The sequence below is a fragment of the Rhinolophus hipposideros genome (genome assembly GCF_964194185.1).
Source record: "Rhinolophus hipposideros genome assembly, chromosome: 15".
In the NCBI taxonomy this organism is placed as follows: Eukaryota; Metazoa; Chordata; class Mammalia; order Chiroptera; family Rhinolophidae; genus Rhinolophus; species Rhinolophus hipposideros.
This window is the reverse complement of record NC_138061.1, coordinates 21,849,281-21,877,107: the sequence shown is the minus strand read 5'-3', so window position 1 is coordinate 21,877,107 and position 27,827 is coordinate 21,849,281. Positions and strand designations below refer to the sequence as shown.

The window sequence follows — 27,827 nt, the reverse complement described above, 5'->3', positions numbered from 1 at the left end:
GAGGGGAGGGCAATGTGGTGGAAACAAGGATGCTCAGTGAAGCCCAAGCTCAGAGGAAATGACGGGTCTATACTAAAGGTTGGGATTGCGCTTCAGGGAGGAACCTGCCAAGCACTCGTTTTGCCATACTACAACTGCCACTAACTATCCCTGAGGATCTTTGCTTAGTATCACCTCTGAGAGGGCTTAGGCAAAAACAGAGGACTGCAAGCTGTGCCAATCAAATCTCTTTAGCCCATTCAAGTCAAGCTCTGGAATCTGCATCTCTTATACTCTTAATTGTGCAGATTTGGGGATTTAGTTTTGTTTCTGCTTACGTTCCTAGTAAAAATTCCTTTTGCAAAAACTGAACTTATCCCAACTAAACTAAATGCATGCTGCTGGTGACAGCAACAAGACTAACCCAAGGCAACAAGATTGGGCATTTGTTGGTTCTTGCTTGTGCTTTTCCTTCATCTAAGTCTTTGATCCTCTTGTTATTTAAAGACAGCTACCAAGTGTTTCCTCCTCACCCCTAAGTTTTCACTTCTCCAAGTGAATCAGAAGCAATCTTTGTGTCTTTTTTGTTTTTTTGGTTTCTGGGTCTCACTGTTTCTTATGCCATTGTTCTCCCATCTGTCAGTATCTTTTGAAGTATGCTCCCCAGAACTGGACACAAGATGCACTGGAGGTTAGAAGTGTTAATTTCCTAAATCTGAAACTGTATTTCTGTTCATATAGCCCAAGATCACATTGATTTGGGGTTACAGATATGTAAACCAATCAATCAGCACTTAGTTTACTGCCTGGTAGTAACAACAGGCCAAATAGATGTAACCAGATATAACTTAGTTCTTTGATATTTTTGGAGGTCAAGTTCAGGAGGGAGGAGGAAAGAAGGGTAGCTCTTATTTACCAGTATCTGCCTTTACAATTCTGAGATATGTGTAACCCAAAGGCTGTGAATTCCTTGAAGGAACTCCCCTTTAATTTTAATCTTGTCCATACAATGTCTAACAAATGGTGAATTCTTGTCTTCCTTATCGCATGTTTGTAAAATAATTACATTTAATGTTCTACTTCAAAATGAGTTATATTTCCATGTTACTATCATTCATAACTTCAGAGCCCTTGGAATGTCGTCTTTGTACGCCTGAGACCTTGGGTCACACCGGTTCATGCTAACCATGTCATTTTTGGTGAATGCCTATTTTCTTATTCCTGTGGCCCCCAGAACATGTTGTGTCAATTTGATCACTAGGCCAGCGCTGAGGTCTCAATGGCTGAATCAATCACATGGGTACTGCATGCCCGTGTGACTGACTCTTAGTAAAAACCCTGGACACCGAGACTCATGTGAACTTCCCTGGTTGGCAACACTTTGCACGTCACTTATCACTGCTGGGAGAATTAAACACTGTCCCTGTCTTCACTCGGAGAGGACAACTGGAAGTTTGTGCCTGGTTTCTCCTGGACTCCGCCCCATATATCTTTTTCCTTTGCTGATTTTAATCTAATAGACTACAACCGTGAGTATAATAGCTTTTCTGGGTTCTGTGAGTCCCTCTAGTGAACCATTGAAACTTAGTGTGGTCTTGGAGGTTCCTGCCATACGTACGTTAACATGGGACAATAATAAAAACATTAAGTAATTTGTGCAAGAAACATTCCAGAGGCAAATGAATCCCATAATTGCTATTCTGTCCAGTGTCAACAGCATCAAGCATAATGAGTTAAGGTAAAGATGTTTATAAAATAGCTATTTGACGGTAAAGTTTAAGTTTGATTTGATACCTCTTCTCTTAAAGAGTTTGAGTTATTTTTTTAAATTCACAATAAGCAAAAACATTTCAATAGGTTAAAATAAATTTTTATTAAAAAATTTTATTAAAGGTTAGAAGATATTTATACACAATTCACAAATTCTTTACAAAAAAATTGCCAATCCTTACCCAGCTGTAATTGTTTCTATGCAGACTTGGAAATTTTGCAGTAAAACAGGGTATACAAAATAGTTCTTTTAGAAAGCTATCACAATGCTAATCTTAGGCAAAATAATGTTTAAAACTGAAATCTCTGTATGCAAGTGAGTGAGGTCTCAAACATCCATATTCTTTATCCCAGTGACAAAGTAATGGGAAAATGAACATTAAACTGGTTTACTGCGGAAACAATGAATAAGTATTTATGCTGTAAACGTCTCGATTTTTTTATTACTTTCAGAAGTAGTGTCATTACAAAGTTATTGACAGTCACACTATATACTCAAATAAAATGTTAATAAAATTAACATTTGAGGAATAAAAATATTGTTGCAAAGAGGCACCCCTTATTATAAGATATGTTAAAGAAGTCTTTATTCCATTGAAGGCTTATGGTATGGACCATAAACCCTGCAGGAGATAGTCTCTTCACACAGAATAATGATAATTTATCCCTTTTAGAAGTGAGTAATATCTCTTTAGTAGTGTTGCTAGTTAAAAAAAAAAATATAGCTACAAGTTCAAAATACGATGGCAACATACAAAAGTGGCTGATAGTTTTGGTCTTTGTCTGAGGTACAGTCTGTGGTTTAACAAAGACTGTCTTTTAATTTTCAGTTCAAAACCGTCCTTCTCTTCCAAAAGGATAACTGACCCCTGATACCATTCCAGAGAGCAGAATCCAAACCACCAACCTGAAAGGAATATGGCTCAACAAAGAACAGTAGCCAACGTTCATCAAAGATTCAGAAGCAAAATCAATGTCAATTTGAAATCACAAGGAATTTAAAAATTCAATGCTTTGAAAAATTTCCCCTGAGCTATGGATGCTTTCTATATACAGTCTCTAGTAAAACAGATGAATTTCATCATTCCAAGTTGTATTTATAAATGTTACGGTGCTTGGTTGCTGAAAATAGGTAAGCTATGTCCCGAACAGCACAAAGTGGTAGCAATTACATTTTGTGAAAATCTTTGGTGAGATGCAATTCTGCAGAAGCCTCCTTATTTTGTTTCTCTCCTAATAATCCTAAAATCTTCAAGTAATTTTCAAAGGAGAAACCACAAGACCATAATGAAGGACCAGCAGACCATCCTGAAAAGGTAAAAAAAAGAAAGTGTTTTGCCATTATTGAAAACTAGTTATGTAAACAATCAAGCCAAAGATGGTTTGTTTTTCATAACCCAACACTAATGTGAACTTCTTTGATTTAAAGAGAATAAAGGATTCAAGATAAATACACTTGCTTCTTCACTCACCTCATCACCAGACACTTCCTGACAATGTGCCCTTTTTTGACTCTCAGGAGACAGTTCTGAAACTACTAGGTATCTATAGTTAGCCTGGGTTGTTTATGGCTAAGCAGTTCTCCGAAAAGAGATACACCTTTCCTCTGCACAGACTACGAACAGACCACCCAGGCACTGGGCTTCTTTAAAAAGAGACTCAATTATCGCAAAACATCATAGATCTGCTAAGAAATGAAACATTTATTTCCACATAAATGCAGCTCACTACTATTGTAAGTGAGAAAACTTTGGAACTCTTACCCATTTAGTATATCATATACTGGGGTGCCAAAAAAATGTATACAAGTGGACACTTTGGTCAATGTTGCTCAAGCAGTAGCTCGTTGTAATCAAGTGTCTACACGTTGATGGTGACCACTCTGAGCACCTCTTATAATTGCAGAAGTCAAACGTGATTTGTATTCATCTTTTGTTATCGGTATATAGTGAGCATTATAATTTTAGTACAGTTTTCCTTTAACTGTAACATTTTTTTGGCACCCTCTTTATTTTCCTTCCTCCTTGAAGATTGGTCGATACAATTTCACCTTTCTTTGATATCCAGGGTCATCATTATGAACAGTAACGCAGTGATGTCTTCAGTCAGGGGTTGTTGGGCAACTTAACCCTATACTAAGTGACACCAGATACTGTGTTTTTGAGTCTTTTTATCTGCTGTTTTGGGTTTCTATCTCCTCTCCTGATAGCAGGTCTTCATTCTTTGTGCTCTCACCAAGGCTGCATCCAGCAAGCAATCTACCTTTTTAAAGGGCTATTTCTAACCCATTATGAACTAGAAATCTAGCTAAAAAGGAAGACTTATTGGGGAAGTGTGCCGTAAGCAAATGGCCTACTTTGAGCAACATAGGGGAGTGATGTCACACATGCCTTGCATTTCCAATCCTGCTCTAGCTATTAGTCTTTTTCTTCTTTGCTAAGCTTTTTCATGGCTCTACTTCCTCATTTCTCATTCACTACTCAACTCATTGCAATCTGGCTTCTGTTCTGGGCAACTCTAGCGAAAACTCACCAGAATTCTAGAAAAAGGTTCACAAATGCAAATGCCCATTCTCATCTCTGAGGATGAGAGTAGTGTTCCAAATCTCAAGAAGGGCTTTGCGTTAAAGAGGTATATGTCTTTTTCAAAACTCATGTGTTTTATCGTATGCCGTGAAAAAATATATATGTATGTATGCACATAAGATGTCTGTGTACATTTATTCTGCTTCTTCCAAGGAACTGCATAAGCTACATTAAGAAAATAATTCTTACAATATTCTGTAACCTATTTTAAGTAGTTGTTCACTGAGTATAGGCATTAGATGAAAACAAAGAATTATATGTCTAACAAACAAATATTTGTTTAAGCTGAGAGCTGCTCATGAAATCTTCAATACTTTAAAGTATTTATTAATATTTTAAAAGCTTCTCAGAGCCATATAGCTCTTAAAACAATTTATTCTAGATTCAGTGATACATTAGAATATGTGAATCTTTTTTATCATGGAACTTTTTAAAAAATGTACTTGCTTTTCATTTATCCTGACTAGGAGATTTCACATTATATTCCCACTCATATTACAGGCTAATTAAAACACCAAAATAATTACCATGACTTCTTACCTATTGAGCAAGAAATGGTATGTGAATCTCTAAAGCCAAATGAATATCTACAAATTTTTCTTAAAGAAATGTCCTTGCAGATATATTTGATAAGTGGTCTTCAAAGCTACTGCAGTACTGGACAGAGAAAAAAGAACAAGGCCTCGAAAATCACACTGCCTGAGGTCTGAGCTGTGGCTTACCCACTAACTCACTGTAGGCAAGTTACATGTCCTTTCTGTACCCCCGTTTCTTTATCTTTAAAACGGGGGATAATTGAATAACCATGTTGTCGATACCTGAAAATAATGTATATTACATATTAACTTTATCTTTAAAAAAATGATTTAAAAAATAAAATGGGGGATCAAATACCTACATTATAGAATTATGAGGAATAAAACAGCTTATCCATATAAACTATTTAGAAGAATGCCTAATACACAGTAAGCATTCAATAAATATTAGCTTTATTTATAATCCAGGTAATTTTAAGCAAACTGTAGAATATTTCTTAACATCGAAGGCCTACCTGCATTGCTGCGTCACCTATCGCACGTCGAATTTCCCTTAGAGTTTGATACCGCTCCAACAGGTGGTCACCACAGATGATATCTACCTACGGGCAAATAAAAGTATCAGATGCTTTACTTCTTCAAAAACCACACGAGGGGGAAAAAACAAGGGAAAAAAAACAACATGAAAAAATTAAGACAATCAACATAATTATTTCCAGACTACACTTCATTATTTTATTTTAAACCGATGAAACACTCTCAAGAAAGACTTTAGAAACATTTTACAAAAGCAAATAAAGTAACATGGAAAGAGCATTAGAGGACATAGCAAGACAACAGCATAGTACAGCGGATATTCAAATGATTTCCTTGAATCTCTGAGAACAAGTTAAATCACATTTGATATATTCACCATAAGAAGGTGCAGGAAAGTACATTTTTTAAAAAGTTCCAGGATAAAATGATTAAAAGGGTAGATAATGCTTAAAAAGGCAATCTTTAGTTATTTGAATAATTCTCTTACAAGGAACAACTCATTTTCCAACAATGGAAAGTCTACCCCTGACATAAAGTACACACCAAAGCGAACTGTTTTATGGATGGAACAATCTTAACAAGGTCTTTTCAGCCCTTTAGTAATGTCAAAGCGCTAAGATAAATCTACTTTTATAAAGAAAGAATGACATTGTTATATAGTTCTATATTGTAACGTAGTAAGATTCCAATATACCTACTTGCTAAAACAGAAAAGCAAATCTTTAATCTCTGTCACTGACTGCTCCTTTCCCATTGCCTAAAAATGGGATTAGGTCCTCAACGTCTTATTAATATATACCACTTAATTGTCTCCATCTCCTAATGTCTCTATTTATTGTCTCTGTTTAGCTTACGGCATGAAATTTCTCCTTGTCCTTTAAACCAGAATATCACCTCTGACTCCTATTCCTCCTTTTACTTCCTTCTCATGTGCAATCAATGACCAAGTTCTGTGCTTCTTAGTTCATAATATATCTTAAGTTCATATCATTCCTTTAACTGCATCCCCTTGGCTTAAACCACTGAAATCAGCTCCGAACCAGATTTCTTACCTTCAAATTCTGTTTACTCTAAAAATTCTATACACTGCCAACATGTTAACCTCATGTTTTAAAAACTTCAGCAAGGTTGGGGAAGAATAGTAAAAGCAGCTGCACTTAATTGAGCAGCCACTGTGTACACCATATGGTATACTAGTATACATTGACATACGTGTATGTTTCCCCGTTAGTCTTCCCATTCCTGTGAGCGAGGTATTATAATTACCATTGTACAGATAGGAATACTAACAGGTGAAGACATTACATTTTCCTAAGGTCACAAAGCTGGTAAGTAGCAAAGTCCAGATCTGAACCCAGATCTGTCCCTAGGTCTATCTTCCTCCAAAGCATAAGTGCATCTCAAGAGTCAGTAAACTTTTTCTGTAAAGGGCTAGATAATAAATATTTTATGCTTTGTGAGCCATAGGTTCTCTACTCAATTCTCTTATTCTACCATAGGTCACATCTACACAATTCTGCAATTGTAGCATGAAAAGAAGCCATAGTATGTCTGGGTTCCAATAAAACTTTATTTATAAAAACAGATGGCAGGCTAGATTTGGCCCATGAGTCATGCCGTGTTTCCCCGAATATAAGACCTGGCCAGACAATCAGCTCTAATGCATCTTTTGGAGCAAAAATTAATATAAGACCCAGTCTTGTATTACATTATATAATACCCGGTCTTATGTTATAGTAAAATAAGACTGGGTCTTATATTAACTTTTACTCCAAAAGATGCATTAGAGCCGATTGTCCGGCTAGGTCTTATTTTCGGGGAAACAGAGTAGTTTGTCAACCCCTGTGCTATTTCATAATGTATAATCTCCAACCAGTAACAATTTTGGGTTTTATACTTACCAGTTCTAAAACTGGCAGAACAATACTTGTTTGCAAAAGGACCTGAAAGCAATGATAACAGATCTTGCATACAGAACTTAGATCCATAAAAAATTAAAGAATTTGGAAACTCATGATGTTTTTATTTAGTACTGAGAAACCATCACTCTCAATGGGCTCCACCACATGGTATACATTTATGGTTTGTGTACTATATTTTTCTTTTCTTTTCCCCACTCCTATATATTTTTCTTTTTAACTTAATCTTAACTTCCAGAGGTTAGCCAGTTACTAACAGCTTGATGTGTATGGTCCTAGATGCTATGTGTGCATGAGGGTTTTCTGTTTTTATAAAAATGGGATTATGCCACATATTATTATTCTACAAATTTTTTATTTAAAAAAACAAAACCTTAATATGCCATGGATTCTTTTGGAATACATAATTAACTCTCTCTCTAATAGCTGTATACTGTTCCAGTGTATGAATATATCATAACTGACATATCCATTCCCCTGATAAATATTTAAATTGATTCCTATTTCACATGCTGATTTGTAAAGTTACTTGACTATAAGTATTTCATAAAGTACTTCGTTCAACAGATTTACATCTCCGAGGGTCCAACAAACATAGCCTACATATTTGGTAATTTGCTAGAAGGACTCACAGAACTCAGCATGATCACAGCTATGATTTATTATAGCAAGAGCAAGGACACACAGCCAGATCAGTAGGGGAAAAAAAGGTAGGTGGTGCCTGAAGAAATCCATGCGCAGGTTCCCTATGTTCTCCACTCCCAGTCCAGGAAGAGATAACACCCTGAATCCTTTCTCTAGTAGTGGAAATGCAGCCAATTGTGCAATGTTTCTGTCCAGGAAAGCTAATTTAAGGTTTAGAGTTTAGGGTTTTTACTGAGGGCTGATCATGTTGTCATTCTCTGCCTAGCAATTACCAAATTCCAAACTCCCAGAAGGAAAGTAGGTGTTCATCATAGATCCATTATTTGTACAGTCTCAGCACAGTGAAACAACTTATCAACTGGTAACTTTTCCTATTAGTGTAGGGAACAAGCCAAGTTTCTAGATGCCAGGCAAGGATGAACCTTGTAAGCAGACCCTTCCAAAGAGAGAAGCCTCAGATGTTTGTTAACTCTTTTCTGAACAATCTTTCTACCTTCTGAAGTAACAAGTCTTAAACAGGAAGAATAACTATAATATTTCTGACTCTCAGAGCAGAAATCAGAATGTGAAGGTAATCTTAGGAAGGGAGGAAAAACCCTTATGTTTTTCAAAGCCAGCTCACACTATATCTTCCAAGACAGGATTTTTTTTTCACCACTCTGGTTCATTCCTCTTTGTTCATACATACTCTTATGTTTCATAGAATGTTCTTTTTTTCTTTGTCTAGCAAATTCTTATCCATTATTCAAATCCATTGTTTCACCCCTTCAGAGTTAAATCGTTCACTCTGTGTTCTTGTTGCACTCATCTCCTATTGTCATTCAATTGTTTACTTGTATATCTTTCCCACAGAACTCTGAGTTCCCTGACAGAATGAAATTTCTGTCTCACCTTTGTACTCCTAAGGCCACATACATAGATGCTCCATTTAGTATGAATAGAATGGTAGGGATACACCATATGATACATTAGAGTCTCTTTAAAAAGATTTGGAAACAGTTTAACAGTAGGTTTATGGCCATATACTAAAAAAAACCCAAAAAACAAAAAACAAAAACAAAAAAAACCCTATCTTTTAAGATGGAATTATGACAGGATTAACAACAAAATCTAACTTCACATCTTTTATATAAAGAATTTTTAGTGATCAATGTTATATATTTTCTAAATCTCATTTCATAAAAGCAAAATAAGGTCTAAAGATCAAACAATGTGCAAAAGAACACACAAGAGTAACAATAAAACAAAATACAATAAGACATCAATGAGTTCAGAATCAACCAGTGTAATCCAGAGGCACTGGGGTCTCTGTGAAAGAAATTTATTCAGTAATGATTGATTTCTTATTTTGAATTAACCTACATCTCTTTTAAGCACAAACGATCTATATTTTTTATCTTTTAGAACTGTCTTCCTTTTAAATTTTGATCTGCCACAAGTAACTTTAAAGGTAGTTCATCATTAGTTAACAGTCTCCTGGTAATCATCCATTCCTGCTAGTAAATAACCATATATGAAGGTCATATATCTGAAAACAGAGCACACATTTCCTACCTGGGACCAACTCGTTTAAAGAAGGTTAGCAGAGCAGGCTCAAGTGACTGTGTTCACCAAGAATTTTATTTTGACTAATGGTTAACTAGCTCAATGTTTTGTTCATATGAGAAATAACTCTCTTGACTCTTTCTTGGATTTAGAAGGTTTAACAATTTTAGACACAAATTAGTAGGTCTGCATATTTGACAATTCTCTGTTCCATTAACATTTTGGTGAAATAATAATTTATGAACGTTACCAGCTACATAGTACCTGAATAGGAAAGAAATATTTACCCAGAGAAGCAAGAGCTGACTAGGAAAATTAAAGGTTAAAATAAGTTTTTTATCATTTTATTTCCAAAATGCTAAAAGCCTTGAATTCTATGATATGAGGAAAAAACAAACCCACAGTTTTACACAACAATACCAATTTAGAGCTTCGGTAACCAAAGCTCTAAATTTCTTAAAACACAAAATGTGAAACTTATAAATGGTAATTGTGCTCTGATCAACATCTAGCCACAGAGGATGTAATTAATCTACATCCTAGAGAAAACCCTCTTGGGTGTTACCTTAGTTATTCTATATAACCAGGTGCAAGTCTTGTGACTTCTGCTTTTAGAACCAAGAGACTATTATGGGATTATTCACAATTCTTTGTCCAGGAGTCTCTAAACAGCTATCTATTTTTAACCAAAAGACTAAGAATAACCTCAACTATGCTATGGCTACAAGGTGATAGATAAGTCATTAATAGTTTTCAGTTGCCATGAGATATAGCCAGCATGTCAAACTCAGTCGAAGTCACATTTCATTGGATTTAATGTATATTTAATATATATATCTACTACTGGCAGATATTGGTACTAAAAATACTAGCAAAATTTCAGCCAGCTTTAAAATATTAACTTAATCAATAGCAGAAAGCTATTTTAGATAAAAATTATTCATTAAGGGCAGCCGGTTAGCTCAGTTGGTTAGAGCGCGGTGCTCTTAACAACAAGGTTGCCAGTTCGATCCCCACATGGGCCACTGTGAGCTGCACCGTCAACTAGATTGAAACAACTACTTGACTTGGAGCTGATGGGTCCTAGAAAAACACACTTAAATAAATAAAAGTTAAAAAAAAACCAAAACAAAAACACCACACCAAATATAAAAAAAAAGAAAAAATTACTCTGAAATTTCACACATGAGGAGGAATAACAAAAATCTCTTTTATGCAAAATATATATTATGATTTTCCCCATGATGTAGATGACCATACTTAGATTATGAGAGTTTAAATAACCTATGCTAGGTCATGTGTTCAGTCAATTGTCATGTTTTGGCTCAGATGAATAGATGTTTGACTCTAATGATAGTGCAGCATTTGCTCTGGATGTCTTGGAGTAAAGCCCTAGTTTAATGCAACGCACCCTCACCTCTCAAATACCCACATTTCTTGTTAATTCCAGCTTAACTTCCAGTATCTGCCTGGAGCCTGCCATTAATTTTATATGTACCCAATAAGGCAGTATTAGCCTAAATAAAATATAAATTGTTGAAATTAAAAAAAACAACTCTTTTAAATATGACTAATGAAAAAGCAGAACTGTTAGGCTGGTGCAAAAGTAACTGTGGTTTTTGCAATTATTTTTAACCTTTTAAACCGCAATTACTTTTGCACCAACCTAATATATAAACGTGCATTTTCACTGGCCCACATTACTGAAACTAAGAGTAGATTTAGACTTTATGTTCAAAAATACATGAGGATTGAGGTTTTCATCTTACAACAAAAAACTATTATATAGCTAGAATGGGAGATCTTTTTCAATCCTTAAAAAAAAGGGGTCTACATTAGATAGATATTTGACTTTTCTAGGTGTCTTGTGATAGCTTGTTATACTTGAGCAATTTATAAATGCAAGGATGTCCTCTGAAGAGAAGTGGATGGATGATAGATAATCTCTTGCTCTACTACAAAAAAGGAATAGCTGGACCTTAGGCTCTAGAAGGTCTTTAATAGTTCTCATATCCTCAGCTTTTCTTTGACATCAGTAGATGGTCATCAGTGGCAGTGAAAAAGAGCAAGTCAAACGTGATTAAAGTTGGGGTGGGAGTCACTGTGTACCAATAGCACTTAGCATTTATAATATCTATAATATCATAAGACAAAAGCTACTGCATGAAATCCTAGAGTTCATTCTTTCTTTAATATACTTAAGGAAACCTCACAACTTCACCTGAACTTTTATATACATGTACTCTACCTGACAAGTTGGATCAAGATCCATTTTTCTTCTGAGGAATTTTTCTACATGCCCAACAGTTGCTTCTCCTGAAACTCGGACAAACTTCTTTTCCAATGGCTAAATAAATAAATAAACAAATATTTTCAGATGAAATATATAAAAAATGTATAAACCTTAAAGCAAATTTTATAGCCAAGACGATTCAACAGACTTATGAAAAATTACTATAAAATTTGAGTTAATTTACCTATCAAAGAAAAAAAATTCCTGCTTAGCTTCCCCTTTCTGAAAAGTATGTTAACAATTTTTTTACTAGAAAGGCTTACTGATTTATTTTAATATCTCATCAAAAATAAAACAGAGTAAATTTATTGACAGAGAAAGATTGCGGAAGATTAAATGTCTAAAACAACCTGGTTTCTTTAACAAAAAACTGCAAGAAAAAAAAATGACAGAGGAGGAAGTGTTAAACTAAAGAAAGATGTAAGGACTATAAAGAGATATATGAACCAATTACAATGTGTGATCTTATTTGGATCCTGATTTAAAGAAACGTATAAAACAATTTTCATGAGACAATCTAGGAAATTTAAATAGAATGTGAATATTTGATTAGGGTATTACTGTAAATTTTAAAAATTATAGTATTATTATTATGTTTGTAAAAAGTCCTTATCTTTTTTTTTTTTTTTTTTTTTTTTAATATACATAATTTTATTACAAAATCTTTTTAAAAAACAAAATGCAACAGTCTAAAAAAACCAAAAATTTGCTATTGATACTAATTTCTATAAGTTTGCTGTGCTACCATACACAAGAAATTAAGAAACCATTAAATATTTAGAAACATTTAACATCAGAAGCCTTAAAATCTAACTGTATGTAGTAGCCCCTCAAAAAGCTACAACCTGTATTTTTAAAAAAGTATTTTCTCTACAAAGAATCTTATCAGCTATACAAAAATCTGTACAGTTTTTATACTGAAGCTAATATTGAGCTGCACTTGAATTCACATTCTTAGCAAAACAATTGCCTGAGCGCGCACACACACACACACTCCACACATCATTACAGGACAGCCATTTATTCTTCATCTTCCTCCTCTTCCTCATCATCATCATCTTCATCGTCCTCCTCCTCATCTGGTTCATTCTTCTTCTTTGAGCCTGTTGGCCTGCCAGGGCCCTTCTTTCCCGCTTCACTTTTGCCCTTGGCACGGTATGCAGCAATATCCTTTTCGTATTTCTCCTTTAGCTTAGCTGCTTTCTGTTCATATGGCTGCTTATCTTTGGCTGACTGTTCAGACCACATTTCACCCAATTTTTTTGCAGTATCCCCAATGGATAAGCCAGGGTGTTCACTTTTGATCTTTGGGCGATGTTCAGAGCAAAACAGGAAGAAGGCAGATGGAGGCCTTTTAGGAGCATTGGGATCTTTTTTCTTTCCTTTCTTATCGCCTTTGGGAGGAACGTAATTTTTCATCTCCCTGTCATAGCGAGCTTTGTCACTTTTTGCCATATCTTCGAACTTTGACTTTTCCTTTGCAGACATGGTCTTCCATTTCTCCGAACATTTCTTGGAGAATTCGGCAAAATTGACGGAAGAATCTGGGTGTTTCTTCTTGTGCTCTTCCCGGCAGGTCTGCACGAAGAAGGCGTACGAGGACATCTTGCCCCTCGGCTTGTTGGGGTCTCCTTTACCCATGGTGACAGACGGCGTCTGGTGGTTTTCCTCGGTGTTCCGAAGAACGGCAGCACTCCACAGGCGCTGCCTTCGCTGGGCTCCGGTGTAAACTGGTTTATCCAAAAGTCCTTATCTTTTACAAATAAGTTCAATTTTTACTGACACACAGTCTGGGATTTGCTTCAAAATTATATGGGAGGAGAAGTGGTGAAGGCACAGATGAAATGAGATTGGCCATGAGTTTATAATTGAGTGATATGTACATGGGTGTACATTTTACTATTGTCTCCTTTTGAATGAGTTTGAAATTTTCCACAGTAAAAGACTTTCTTTTAAGTGGAAAATAAAAAGATTAACATCTAGATATATGTGGCTGGAATCTGAGCCAATGGTCTGAGGTAGCAGGTGGAGAGACCACAGGGATTTAAAGTAGAAACTAATGCTTGCTCAGCCACTCTCTGAGGCAATTTTAAGGAGGATACTGTCTAATGCAAATGAAAAGCTGAGGTAATTGGAACTAAAAGAATATCTTTCAGGAAAAGTTGAGCAGTGTTTTTCTAACTCTAGCAGAGAGGGAACCTAGAATTGTTACCAAGAGGATCTAGGAAGCTGAGGCACACATTTGTTCCATAATAGCACTCAGCTTTCTTATCTGTAGTTTGGTTTCTTAAGACCTTCCCTTAAGAAATATGGAAAGGAAGACATTTTGATGACATTCAAGACATCAAGGGTAATACAATGACAGTTCTGATGGCCATACCAGAAAAAGAGTTCCAAAATTGCTTTGAAGGGTAGATTAGGCACTGGCGTCCATGCATACATAGCTTCCCAAGGGGAGTACTCTGAAGGTGACCCTAGTGATATTTAGCAATGAGGTATGTAGCACTTTTTCTAGGATGAGTTTGTGAACTTAATTGTCCTTGTGAACTTAATTGTCTGATCTTGTGTGTGTTTGTGTGTGTGTCATATATATTAACATACATACATACATACTCTTAAAATATGTATTCCAAAACAAAACAAAACAAGACCTTTCCTGTCCTTTATTACCATAGGGTAGTAGATAGCATAGGTGTTAAGCACAGGTATTCCAGAGACAGACTGCCTGGTTTAAACCCTGGTTTTGCCACTTTTTCGCTGCAAGTCTTAGGGCAAGTTGTTGAACCTTTCTGTTTCTCCAGGTCCCTATTTGTGAAATGAAGATAATATAGCACCTACCTCACAGAATTACCATGAGGGAAGTGACATAATGTATAATATATGTAAACAATTATTAACAATCCTGGCACATAGTAAGCACTTAAGAGTTATTGCTGGTGTATTGTGATAATTTTGCTCTTTATGTGAAGGAATTTAACTCTTATAGAGAGCCTAGTTGTTACCATGGGATACCGATATAATCCAGGTAAAAATGGCAGTTTCCCTTTCTTTTAATGCAGATGTAGAAATCATCTCACATAGCTAAGGCCCTCTCAAACAGGAAATATAGCAGTGCCCCAGGTTGAGTCCCCAAGAAGATATCTCTTTGTAGATGGCACTGTCTGATTAGCATAAGAAACCAATCAGGTGCCCTGAGAAGCTGCTCTTCTGAATCATCTAGATAGATGTCAGTGCATTTCTGAAGGTCAATTTCCTGGGCTTACCATCTCAAGAGCAGGCTTCAGGAATACCAGCAAAAGACAGTCCAATTTCTCTCATTTCTAAATTCCTGGTGAGCACTTTACCCCAAGTGTTTGTTAAAATTAATCCAACTTAGCTAAAGTTATCACTACTGTACTTTTTAGATAACCTAGAACAGAATTATGAGGTCTGCCAATACTCAAAAGAAAAAAAATTGGTCTTGGCTTTCAAAGCTAGGGTTTCTCATGTGCTTAACCTTAGTCCTCAGACCCCAGATTTACAAGTTAACAGGATTTTCTTCCCCATACAAATCAGATCCAGCTTTTTTGCAAGACAATTTGTTTTTTGTTTTAAGGCTTCAAAACAAGTTCTCACCTAAAGAGTTAACTCATTATTTTTTCTACTACACCTAACAACCTCCTATCGTCTGCAAGTAAACAGGAAAAAAAAATTCACAGGATTATACTTCTTTGAAATGAAGCACAGCAATCTTCCCTGCCATCTATAACACAAGAGGTCATTTGATAAGTTAAAACAATAAGCTAGTTTAAGATCTTTAGGGAAATTTAAGACATTCAGGTATTTCCTGGCTTTAGATAATGCATACCACTAAAACGGTCTTTTGAAAAGATAGTATCAACCCATAATTATATTTTACCTAGAAAAAATTCCTACCTCTGTCAACTGAAAAGGCCTAGAAACAGTTATCAACCCAGTAGCAAAGGGAACCCGTAGCAAACATTGTGATTTTGAAATAGCACCAAAAGGAAATAGGACGCCTTGGAGAAAGGACTGATTTTGTCCATGTGTAGGGCAAGAGATGGACAAGTTGAGCATGAAACATCGTGTCACATCAGACAGCAAGGAAGCTATTATAGACTATGATGTCTATTATAGGACAATTTGAACATCAATAAGGATAATAGCCACATGTTTAAATCCATGAGTTCAGGGGCGGCTGGATGGCTCAGTTGGTTAGAGCACAAGCTCTGAACAGCAGGGTTGCCGGTTAGATTCCCACATGGTCCAGTAAGCTGCACCCACCACAACTAGACTGACAACAACGAGCTGCCGCTGAGCTTCCGGAGGGGCAGCCAGATGGCTCAGCTGGTTAGAGCGTGAGCTCTCAACAATAAGGTTGCCGGTTCAATTTCTGTATGGGATGGTGGGCTGCGCCCCTGCAACTAAAGACTGAAAACGGCGACTGAACTTGGAACTGAGCTGCGCCCTCCACAATTAAGATTGAAGGACAACAACGTGGAGGTGATGGGCCCTGGAGAAACACACTGTTCCCCAATATTCTCCAATAAAATTTCAAAAATAAATCCATGAGTTCATATTAAAGTAAAAACAAAAGCAATACCTAAGTCGGTTATGACTGGAGAATGTTAATGAACCAACTCATTTTGTTGAACTTGGTAAGTAAAGGGAAAGAACCAAGCATTTATCCTGCCTTTCCCATATGAACCGTACACTGGTTAACCAAACAGATGAAGGGAAGTTTCTTTCTTTAGAAGTTATTTCAACTAATAAAAGAAGGAATGATAGCAACATTTTTCAAACCCTAAAGTTAATGGACTTAGACATTGAGCACCGATGGCTACTAACATTACAAATAAACATGACAACCAGACATTATATGCCTTCAGATGGACAAAAACAACACTACCTATGAAGTATCCTTGCTCCCTTTCGAATTGTACCTGCTGATCAACACTCAGACTTAAGTACCAGTGTATGGGAAAGACAAGGGACAGAAGAACATGTTAAATTATACCACAGAGATGCAACATCAAAACCCAACCTGTCGGAAACTATAGGACAAATGACTTAGTTTTGTCAACAATGAATTGCGAGAAAAAAAGGAAAACTTACAGATTTAAAGACCTATCAACCAATCACAACGTGTAAACTTTACTTGGATCGTGACCTAAAAAATGTTAAAAAAAAAAAAAAAAAAAACGAAAAACACCCACCACAATTGAGACAATTAAAATTTTGAATACTGGCTAGATATGTGATAATAAATTGTTAATTTTTTTCATTCACCACCTTCAACCTTTAGAAAAATGATGAATTTACAAAGTTGTAGGAATAGCACAATGAAGACCCAGGTAATCTTCACCTATTTTATGAATTGTTAGTATGTTGCTGTATTTGCTTTATCTCTTCTAATGTATGTGTATATATGTATATATATGTATATATATACACATATACTTTTTCTTAGACTACTTCAGATTTATTTGCAGACACTGAGATATTTGACCCTTAAATAAATCAGCCGTTACCCTCTCAGGATAATGGGGTTCTCCAATATAACTACAATATAATTATCAGGAAATCTATGGAAGTATTCAGGAAATTTAACATTAATACAATGCAATTATCTAAGCAGATCCAAATTTAAATTTCTCCAATTGTCTCAATAATGTCCTTTATTTAAGTTGTCCTTATTTCAACCCAGGCTCTAATGAAGGATTACACATTGCATTTTATTGCCATGTTACTGTAATCTCCTTTAATCTAGAACAGTTCTGCCACTTTATTTTTATCTTTTATAATATTGACATTTTTGTAACTTTTTGGGGGGTAAGATACATGGTCATTAAAAAAAACTTCATCTTTTTAGAATACTGAAACATTTACAGATGAAGTAGCAAAATGATGGAATATACTTCAGAATAATACTAGAAGAAAGGTAAATGGATAGAGGTATAAAACAAATTAAATTGGCCATTAATTAATTGGTAAAACTGGGCAATGAATACATGGGGGTTCATTCTGTCTACCTTTCAGAATGTTTAAGTTTTAACAAATGACTCCCGAGAAAAATTTTCTGGACTATATCTCTGCTTTGTGAAACATTTTTAAATTGAATGTAGGTAGAAACAGGGTTTACGATTTTCATGCCACAGATTTACATGGTGAAAAGTTTAATAACCAGGAATCATCCTAGTCAGACATATTTATTTGAACTCAAAAATAAGGTATAATAAACACAGCTGTTTAAGGAGAGAATACTAAGCTATAATATCAAAGGCTGTAACTAGAACTCTATCATAAATACAGAATTAAAAGAAAAAACAATAAGCTTGCCAATTTGTTAACTAAGTATAAAAGACTGTTTCAGCAAAGTAAAAACAGTCACAAAATAAATTAATAGGATCAATTTGCTTCTGAAATAATACATTCCTCACCTCTCACAGACATAAATCCTGCAAATTAACATCTGTATCATCAGTTATATCTCAAAAACTGTGAAAGAATAGTATAATAAACTGCCACATACCTATCACCTAGCTTTATCTACTCAAGGCCAATCTTGTTTTAAATACAAGCCACCCCAACTATTTCTTGGCCCCCACGCCCCACATTTGTTTTCAAGCAAACCCCAGAGATATCATTTCATTTGTAAATACTTCAGTATGTATCTCTAAAAGAACTCTTTTAAAAATGTAACACCATTATCATACTTTAAAATTTCTTGATATCTAAAAATATCTAGCATATGTTGTTCAAATTTAACCAATTGTCTCAATTTTCTTACCTAGCAGAAAATGATTTTATTATTTTTAGAGCTGACATTACAGTGTCATTTAACATATTTCTTCGTGTCCTGGATTTTCTGTAAATTAGTAATTAAATCTAGGCATGTGATTAGCTTCACATTTTTTAGGGGGGCAAAAACACTTCATAGGTGGTATTGTCATCATGTTTTTGATGTGTAAGCATCAGAACTACATAAATATTCTAGGTGTACATGTGCTTTTGTGGAATTCAATAGGCTAATATTTCAATTTAATTTCTAGTTCTTTTTTCATGAGGTTTTAATCCTCTGTTGGCTTGTCTGGCATACTGTCCAAGTCTCTGGACAGACAGTTTCAGATAATTCTGGGAGCATATAACACTGTACTTGCCCCATATACGAACTTACATGCCACTTCCCCACCCACCACACTACTCTGAAAAAACTTCCTAAAGTTAATCACCTTACGTTTGATATTTTACAACTTAAAAGAGGTTTAAAGTCACCAAACTTAACACTGCATTTCCTCTATCACGCTGATGCCTGGGAAACATCTATAATACACTTCATCCATAGAAGTACCCATCTGTTCCTATGCTTTAATTCACGTCTCTAAACCACTGTATACACAAAACAGTATACCCAATCAAATGTAACTTACCCAAGTTTTAGTATAGACTGAGTCACTGAAAATCTAAACAGATCAAAGTCACCCATTTATATATATATATATATATATATATATATATATATATACACACACACACATACATATATATATACATATACACACATACATATATATATGTATATATATATATATCCCCAAGTAACTATAAGATCTGATTTATCTCTTTTAAAAAGTTACCTTTTCTGAATGACTAATGCTATAGAAGCTACAATGTGTACAATGGCACCTGTGATATTGGAGCTTTTAAGACAACTCTGAACTTAAGTATGTTACAAAGGAGTTCATTCATAGCTCTACAAGTTCAGTAAATGATTGAAGTAACAAGTTGAGGCAGGTTAACTTGAGACAAAAATGTTACATGCAAATAAAATTTTAAGTTCATACTTAACTCTAAAAGCCAACTACGCAAAACATGCTTTGAAACATTTTTTTGTCACAAAATTAACATAGCTTTTAGCTTTAGACTTTTGAAAGTTACTCACTCACTTATTTTCCCTTAGACCATTGTTCTGAATTAATAACAAATCCCTACGTAACTCTTTTCTCATAAACCTATTATGAGAACATTATTGAACGTACTTCATATTTCAACAACTTTTATTTATAAAACACTTATTATAGTTGAAAAAAATCTCCATGTGACTCTTAAATTTGTATGCTACAGGGTTATTTTGTAAAATAAATGAAAAATAAAAGTAAAATACCTTAAAATGTCCTGTGCCTTCATTAGCACTGAAATGTGAAAGCAAAATTAATCAATAAAATATTTTAAACTATATATTTAATCATATAACACAGAAAAATAACATTTATATATTAGAGGAACATCAATTTAATTTTAAAACATGGTCACCTAACCCTGTATTTAGGAAATAAACAAAAAGTAGTTACTTGTCATTTCTGCCACCTAGTGGTAAGCCAAAGACAGTGTTATTTAGTATTTTATACTATGTATATACTTCAAGAGATAAAAGGTATATTCTTAATATTTACATTTCCCCACATGTAGCATTCTAGTGTTTTCCAGTTTAAAGTAAACCTTCTTTTTGTTTTTTATTGTATCACAATTAATGTGTTTTTCTCTATAGTAACCTTCATAAGATAGATTTCCTACAAGAAGGTGGCTATACTTGTTGTTTTACTTGTAGCATAATCAACAGGCATGATTTACTCAGTTTGTCTTTCACCTAGAAGTGAAGAGATTTTTTGATTAAATCAATTACTTTTATATCATGTTGACCATTGACTATATACCAGGCCTTATATTAGGTCTTCATATATTATGCATGTTTTCATTTAGTCCTCACAATAGCTCTGCAAATTAGGCATTAGTGACCCCGTTCTACAGATTAAGCTCAGAGAGGTTAAATAACTTGCTTAAGGTCACAGATCTTGTAAGTGACAAAGCTGGGATTCAAACTCAGGTGCACCTAACCTCAAAGCCCATGTTCTTTCTTCCCTATCATGTTGTGAAGAATAGGTATCATCTACAGAGTATTCTTATAATACAAATATAATAGAGAAATACATTTAAATTTTTGTTCTATTATAAATGTATTTATATAAATACAAATATAAAATATAATTTACATGTACATATATATAAAAATAAATCTAAGATTATAACATAATCTTCTTAAAAGTTATAAAATAAAGTATCCTATCCATTACAAGAATTATCTCTATAGAATTCATGATGTATGGGCATGTGGCTTCTGCTTGAACACCTTAACAGACAGAGAGCTTCTTAACTGACAAATCAGTCGATTCTATTTGTGGGTACCTTTGTTAGACACTGCTTCCTTGCACAGAATCAAATATGTTTCTCCCTGTAACTTATAACTACTGGTCCTAGTTTTACCTTTTGGTACTCTTATGAAATAGATTCAATCTTTCTTTTATGTGGTAACACTAAAGATCTGAAATTAATTTGAGGGGCTTATAATTACTTTCTCTTTTTCAGACTAAATGTTTTTGTTCCTCTGCTACCACATGACACGGTTTTCAAACCTTTTACTATTCTAGTTACACTTCAGTTTACCAACATCTCTATTAAAATGTAGTGCCCAGAGCTGAACATATTCCAGTCAGACTAACAAAGCACACAGGCGGATTCCACCTCCCTGTTTACTAAACACCATCCATCGAGTTTAAGATTGCATTAAATTTTTGCCATATCACACTTATCTCATGTGAGTCCATTTTCTTTCCTAGGCAGATATTGTATATGCTACAGCACTATGAACTACTTTAACCTTTATTTTTGAATGATCCTATATTATTTTAATATTCATATAGTGATAATAGTTTAGACATGTTAGAAATACCATGTTGATTCTTACAACAATCCTGTGAGTTGCTCTTATAATCCCAATTTTAGATATATAGAAACTGATGATCAAAGAAGTTAGGCTACATCCCAAGGGTTACATACTTTGAGTTAGACTCTTCAAAGCCTATGCTCTTTCTATACACACTATACAGTCTGGCTGAGGTTGTTTCTTTTACAATCGTCTATTTTAAACATAGAAATGAAGAACAAAAAGGAGAAGTACAAGACTATCTTAAGATCACAAAACATGCATATCCAATTTAGGGGGGAAATCTAATTTCATATACCAGCGGTTAAAAAAAAAAATCAGTCCACCAGCTGACCTACCTCAGTTGTTTCGCTCCTCCAATTCAAGAATATGATAATATGGAAAAATCTGCAAACCACTTGTTCCCTTTCCTGAAAGAGCTTCCTTTGGGTTACCCTCAGTAGCCTGACTTTCGTAGAAACACAAAAGCTTCTCCATGCAGTGAAAATGTGGGGATTTAATTCTGGGGACTGGGGACTTCAAATGGACTCTGCCACTGGAAACTCTCTTTCAGAAGGACTCCCTGCCACACTGCCAACTTTCTTCCCCTTAACAGCTTGAAACCAGATAAAGGACTATCACATGAGGCAGACAGACCACTCATCATAATCATCAAGGTTCAATTCTCGTTTTACAGATAGGGAAGCTGAAGCTCTAAGACATTCACACTAAAGGGCCACGGTCATGGATGACTTACTCAACTGTATTCCCAGCAACTAGTAGAATGCTGTGCTGGTACATGGCGGGACTTGAATAAATACCTTATGAATAAACAAAAAGCAATCTAATTTTACAAAGCTAGATGACTGAGGAACTAGGACGTACATCTAGATCTCCTTATTCCAAATGAGGGCTCTTTTTTCTACAGCAGGGAAGATGTTATAATGTACAACTTTGGCAAGTGGTAATGACTGCCTTGAACACTGTGGTCAAGTCTCCCTCATTGGGAAAACTTGCCATGACTAATTATTGATTCCTGCTGTGGGCACAGAAAGAGAGAATAGCAGCATACCCATCACAGGTTTGCCATCTTTGCATTATTGCCATTTTTCAAAAGTGGCAATACTTTTTAAAAAAAAGTATAAAAATACTGATTGTCAGTTCCTACTGTGCATTAGGGGAAAGGTTACATTCCCCCAAAATAATTTTTTAGAAACATAAATCCTTTCAATTTTCAACTGTTAATTAACTAGATGTATTACATATCAAGTTACATGGTAAAAACTCAAATACAACGTAAGTAAAACTTTTCCCATCCCTGACTCAGACTTCAATGTCCTTTTCCAGAGACAACTGCCATTAACATTTCCCTGGTTGTCCTTTCAGGAATGTTCAGTGCATGTAAAAAACATGTATATGCACATATTTCCCACCACCATCTTTTTAGAAAAACATAAATGGGCACATGCTATATATTCTCTTCCGCATCTTGCTTTTTTCACTTAAGACAATTTGCAGATTTTTCCATATTATCATATGTTATTACATTAGGACATATTTATATGCTATATATCAGTTAACTAGTTCCCTTTTGGACATTTAAGTTGGAACACATTCTTTAATAACTGAAATTGCTGGCTTAAAGTTTGGTATTACATGGTTTCTTCTCATTCTTCCAAAGAGAGCTTTATTTCATTATCATCAGCCACTACTATGTGGGCTTTGAAGAGGCAGAAGAAAGATTTCACACCTCTTAGAAGTCCTGGATTTCATTTGAGAACACAGGATGAATGCATAAATTAGATAAATACAACATAGCACAAGCTAGGTATTAAACGATACAGGCAACCTAGAGTTATAAAGAGGAAGTGGCTGAGAAGTAAAAGTTATCCATCAGTGACATAAAATGGAAAATCTAGATTTTCCAAGAAAAGAATGTATTTTATTCTGCGAACTATGTAAGTATTTTGAAAACTACAGTTTGATAAGCGCCAACTTTGTGACCATGATAGGCTGTTTTTATGAATTAGAAAGATGCCCAACTACTTTGGAAAACAATTTGGCAAAACCAGCTAAAGTTGAAGACAAACATATCCTAAGACTCAGCAAATTTACATTCACTGTTAGAGAACTGTCTCACATATATACAAGGATATATGTACAAAAATATTTAAAGCAACATTGCATGTCACAGCAAAAAAAAAAAAAAGGGAAAAACTTAAATGTTCAACAGTACAGAAAAAGATAAATTATGGTCTATTTATTTTAAGGGACTACCAGGCAATGGTGAAATGAATGATCTAGAGCGATGCATTACAACATGGGTAACTCACACAATGTTAAGTGAAAAAAACAAGTTGGAAAACTCAGTATGATCATGTAAAGTTCTTAAACGGGCAAAAACAATTCTACTATGGCTTAGGAATAGATACACTTGTGGTAAACATAAAAAATGCAAAGGAATGACAATCATTACTTTAGGAGTGTGGTTATTAAACTCTAAGGGAAGGAAGAGTGAACGGGAATAGGTAGCCAAGTGGCTTCGGCCATATTAGCATGGTTTATTTCTTAAGTGAGATGATGAAGATATAAGTGGTTATTGTACTGACCTTCAGATCTTTTTCTAAGTCTTAACTATTTCATAAATAATTTTTAAAAGGATATCAGAAAATTTTGACTTTATCTGAGTTCAGAATGATTTCATAACAGTTGGGACTTTAAACATTCTTTATTTTAAGGGTAAGAGGTAGTGAGGTTTAGGGTACTCACCCAATGAACTCTAGTAATAAAGACGTGTCAAGTTCAGGTGGAATCCGAAACACTGATTCTAAGACTTTCTTAGATCTTCCTTTGCTTGAAGGGACGGGCTGTGGAACAGCTATTTGATAGCCAAACAAAAGAGTTGAGTTAGAACAAAAATTTCATAAACTGAGGTCTTTGAAAAATAATTACACAGATATCATAACTATGTAGACTATTTAAAAGGTCAGAAAGCACTCAATCTCCTTTTCTTTAGTAACATCAGCTAATCTGTCACAGCCAGTGAAATTAGAGGCAAGCCTAGGGACCACTCCGCAATGGAAGGCAGACAAGTGTGGCTGGTTTATCAGGGCCACAGAGAGAGCTCATCATAACAGCAACCACAAATAATCCTTAACAAGCGCTATGTGCCAGGGCTCGGGGCTATTGCTCAACACTTTACATGCACCACCTCATTTAATCCTTGTTATAATCCCACAGCATAAGTACTACTGCTACTTTCTTTTTTCTTAACTGCAAAGAAACTGAGGTTACAGTTTAGTGAGATTAGGCAATTTGCTTAAAGTCACCCACATAGTAAGTGGAAGAACCAGGATTTAAACCCAAATCTATCTAACTTCCATCCTGTGACACTACCATCATCAAAAATACTGATGTTTGAGCAGTTACTATGTTCCAGGCACTGTTTCAAGTGCTTCGTATTAATCAATGTATCCTTACAACAATTTTATGAAGCGATATCATTATCCCTACTTTATAGATGAGGAAACTGAGACATAGAATTTACCAAATTCGTACAGCTAGTAAAGTGGTAGAGCTAGGACCAAACTCAGATAATCTAGCTCCAAAGCCTGTACTCTTTAATTCTTATAAATAATTAAATTGGATTACACTACATCATTATCTTCAAAACCTTTCTCTCTTTGATCATAAAATAACCAGCTACCACCAAAAAAGAACCTCAAAGGGAGTAAATTTTATTGTTAGTATTCTTTAATCTATAAACACATTATGATATACACCCAAACTTACCAGGTTTAGGTACTTCTAGACCTCTTTCTTTATAGAAATCATGCATTTGCTTTTTTTCTCCTAAAAAATGATAAAACATAGACTAAATTACACTTAAAATGTAACTGGTAGAGTCAGCAGAGATTCTGGGATTCATAACTATGTAATAAAATAAACTTACTTTCCTCTAGATTGATCACTAATTTGTACACTATGTCTTGTAATTGTCGGTCCAACCTAATAAAAGGAAAGGATGGAGAATACCTCAGAATTCAGAAAAATGCATTTGGGTACAGAAAGACTAACGCTCTTTGTAAGTACTGTTTTTCCTTGGGAGTAGATATCTCCTTTCTCAGAGGTGAGTTACTTTTAGGTAGTAGCACTCATAGTTCACCTAAGAGAACCTCAAATAATTATATGTAATCATAATTATAAGTAATCAGAGACTCTTGAATGGTCTGCTAAATTATTTATGTCCTGATTCCCTTGATAAGAATGTGCGCTTAAAAGCAGATACTGTATTTTGAACTTCTGTGTATCATCGGCAAAGCACTCGTCTATGAAGGTAGTAAAAATAAAATAAATGAACAAATGAAAGCAATGCACTTTTAGTATTTTTCTTCCCTTAGGAAACTGAGCATGAACTGAAAATCTGATTAATAAGCCACAATGACCTATGAAAGATAAGCTTTTCTAAAGAGGCCAGTTGTTTCAGGTATTACTTTCAGAAAATAAAATTCTAAATATACTGAAAATGACAAGCTTAAACTGGCCTCATTAACTTGATGAAATTAAAATCCTCAGGAAAAAAGACCTGTGCCTCTTTTTTTTCTTTTTTTTTTAAATCCCCAGCAGATATCACAGTGCCTGGTACACAGTAAGTACTCTGTAAGTATTTCTTTAAAGAATATGTAGTTCCTTTTCTTCTAATTTTGAGATAGGTCAAGATTTTGGTTCCCAAAACACAACTTCAAGCTTTCAGAAAAAGTATACTTAAAATATAAATTTTACTTATATATTCCTCTTACCTTATATTGTAAAGAGGCTGTGTCTGATGGACTACTATGTTGCATTTTGGACATCTGTTGCTATAGTAAAAATGTCTTACAATGCAGCTTTTACAAACTGTTGAAAAAGAGAATGCTTAAATCAGGATGCTTTCGAGACATTTCAAAAATTGAATGTATTATTTGGAAATGTGCACTATATGCTTACATGTATGAAGACATTCTGTAATGGTAGTTGCGTCTATTAAGTAACCTTTGCAAATGGAACACAAGATGTATGGGGTCAGCTCAGAGAGATTAATCAGGCGCTGCAAATGCAATGGAAATGATTATAAAATACAAGTGCTTGCCTTGTCAAATTTTTAAGCCATAATCCCCAAATTTTACAACCAATATGTAATTTACTTTGCAACACAGAAACATGTTCCAGTACCTCCAACCCTTCAAAATACTGCTGCAAGTTACAACATGGAGGTGGGAGGGAAAAATAACAATGTTTCAAAAACATCTCATTGTTTTGGATATACTGTATATTGCCAGATGAGGGGCATTTCACTTTATGAATTACTTACGAAATGGGCAAACTTCCCAGATATTGGTGTTTAATACATGAACTCTGACCGGCCAGGTGTTTTACCTAACTTGATGAAGTATGCGCTAGCACAGTAAAAAACGAAACCCAACCGAACTTCCCAATTCGAGGCTGACTCGGTGGGAAAGCGTTTACCACGCTCTCAACACCGCGTGGAAACGGACAGCCTCCCCCTGCGACTGTCCGCTCCCGGAAGGCAGGAGCCCGGCACCCTCGGCGCCTACCCGCCTGGCACCCAGCTGCGTCAATAACTGCTGACAGAAGGAGTGAGTCAGACCCGGGGAGCCCGAGGGTCTGCGGGAGCCTCACGACATGAGTCGGCAAGGACGCGGGGCGGGACCGCAGGCCGGTCCCCGCCACCCGCCTCAGCGGACCCGGCGGGCGGGGCGGGGGTGGCCGCCGGGGGCGCCGCGGGGGCCGGGGCGGGGGAGGCCCGCGGGGGGGGCGGCGCCCGTACCTCCTCCTCGTCCTCGGATTCCGGCCGGCCCCCCTCCAGCCGCAGCGAGAAGTGGCTCATCTCTTCCTCCTCCTCCTCCTCGTCCTCCTCCAGCTCCTCATCCTCTTCCAACTCCTCGTCCTCGTCCTCGAAGCGCCCCCGCAAGCGGCCCAGGCTGCGCTCCGGCTCCAGCTCGGGGGGCCGGGAGCCCGAGCAGCCCGGAGCCCCCGCCTCGGGCAAAGGCAGCGGACCCTCCTCACCCGCTGCGGGCGCCGGGGTGAGGGCAGGCGGGGAGACGGGCGGCGGAGGCGGCCTGGCCGCGGCTCCCTCCGCCTTCGCCGCGCCCGCGTTGCCCGTCGTCACCACCGGGACCCCCTCCATGCCGGGGTCAGAGACAAGGCGAGGCGAGACCAGGCGGCTGGTTAGCGCGGGAGTTCGGCCAGCCTGCCTTC

General features: G+C 36.0%; 2 protein-coding genes across 3 annotated transcripts; both read right to left on the bottom strand.

The window, feature by feature from the left end:
• Positions 1-1,833: 1,833 nt before the first annotated feature.
• On the bottom strand, positions 1,834-27,827 carry PCGF6 (polycomb group ring finger 6). Of its 2 annotated transcripts, XM_081075182.1 has the most exons (10): positions 27,397-27,827; positions 26,556-26,655; positions 26,369-26,465; positions 25,522-25,577; positions 25,362-25,421; positions 24,339-24,447; positions 19,974-20,001; positions 11,765-11,863; positions 5,386-5,472; positions 1,834-3,057 (listed from the first exon to the last, which is right to left on the bottom strand). In XM_081075182.1, the coding sequence occupies exons 1-10, from the start codon at positions 27,754-27,756 to the stop codon at positions 3,001-3,003; spliced, it is 1,053 nt and encodes a 350-aa protein (XP_080931308.1). In that variant the 5' UTR covers positions 27,757-27,827; the 3' UTR covers positions 1,834-3,000. The 2 variants fall into 2 exon arrangements, with proteins under 2 accessions (XP_080931308.1, XP_080931309.1); XM_081075183.1 differs by lacking the exon at positions 11,765-11,863 and having other exon boundaries at positions 1,835-3,057; positions 27,397-27,781.
• On the bottom strand, positions 12,453-15,681 carry LOC308508473 (high mobility group protein B2-like). The gene has a single exon (XM_081075187.1). The coding sequence runs from the start codon at positions 13,448-13,450 to the stop codon at positions 12,830-12,832; it is 621 nt and encodes a 206-aa protein (XP_080931313.1). The 5' UTR covers positions 13,451-15,681; the 3' UTR covers positions 12,453-12,829.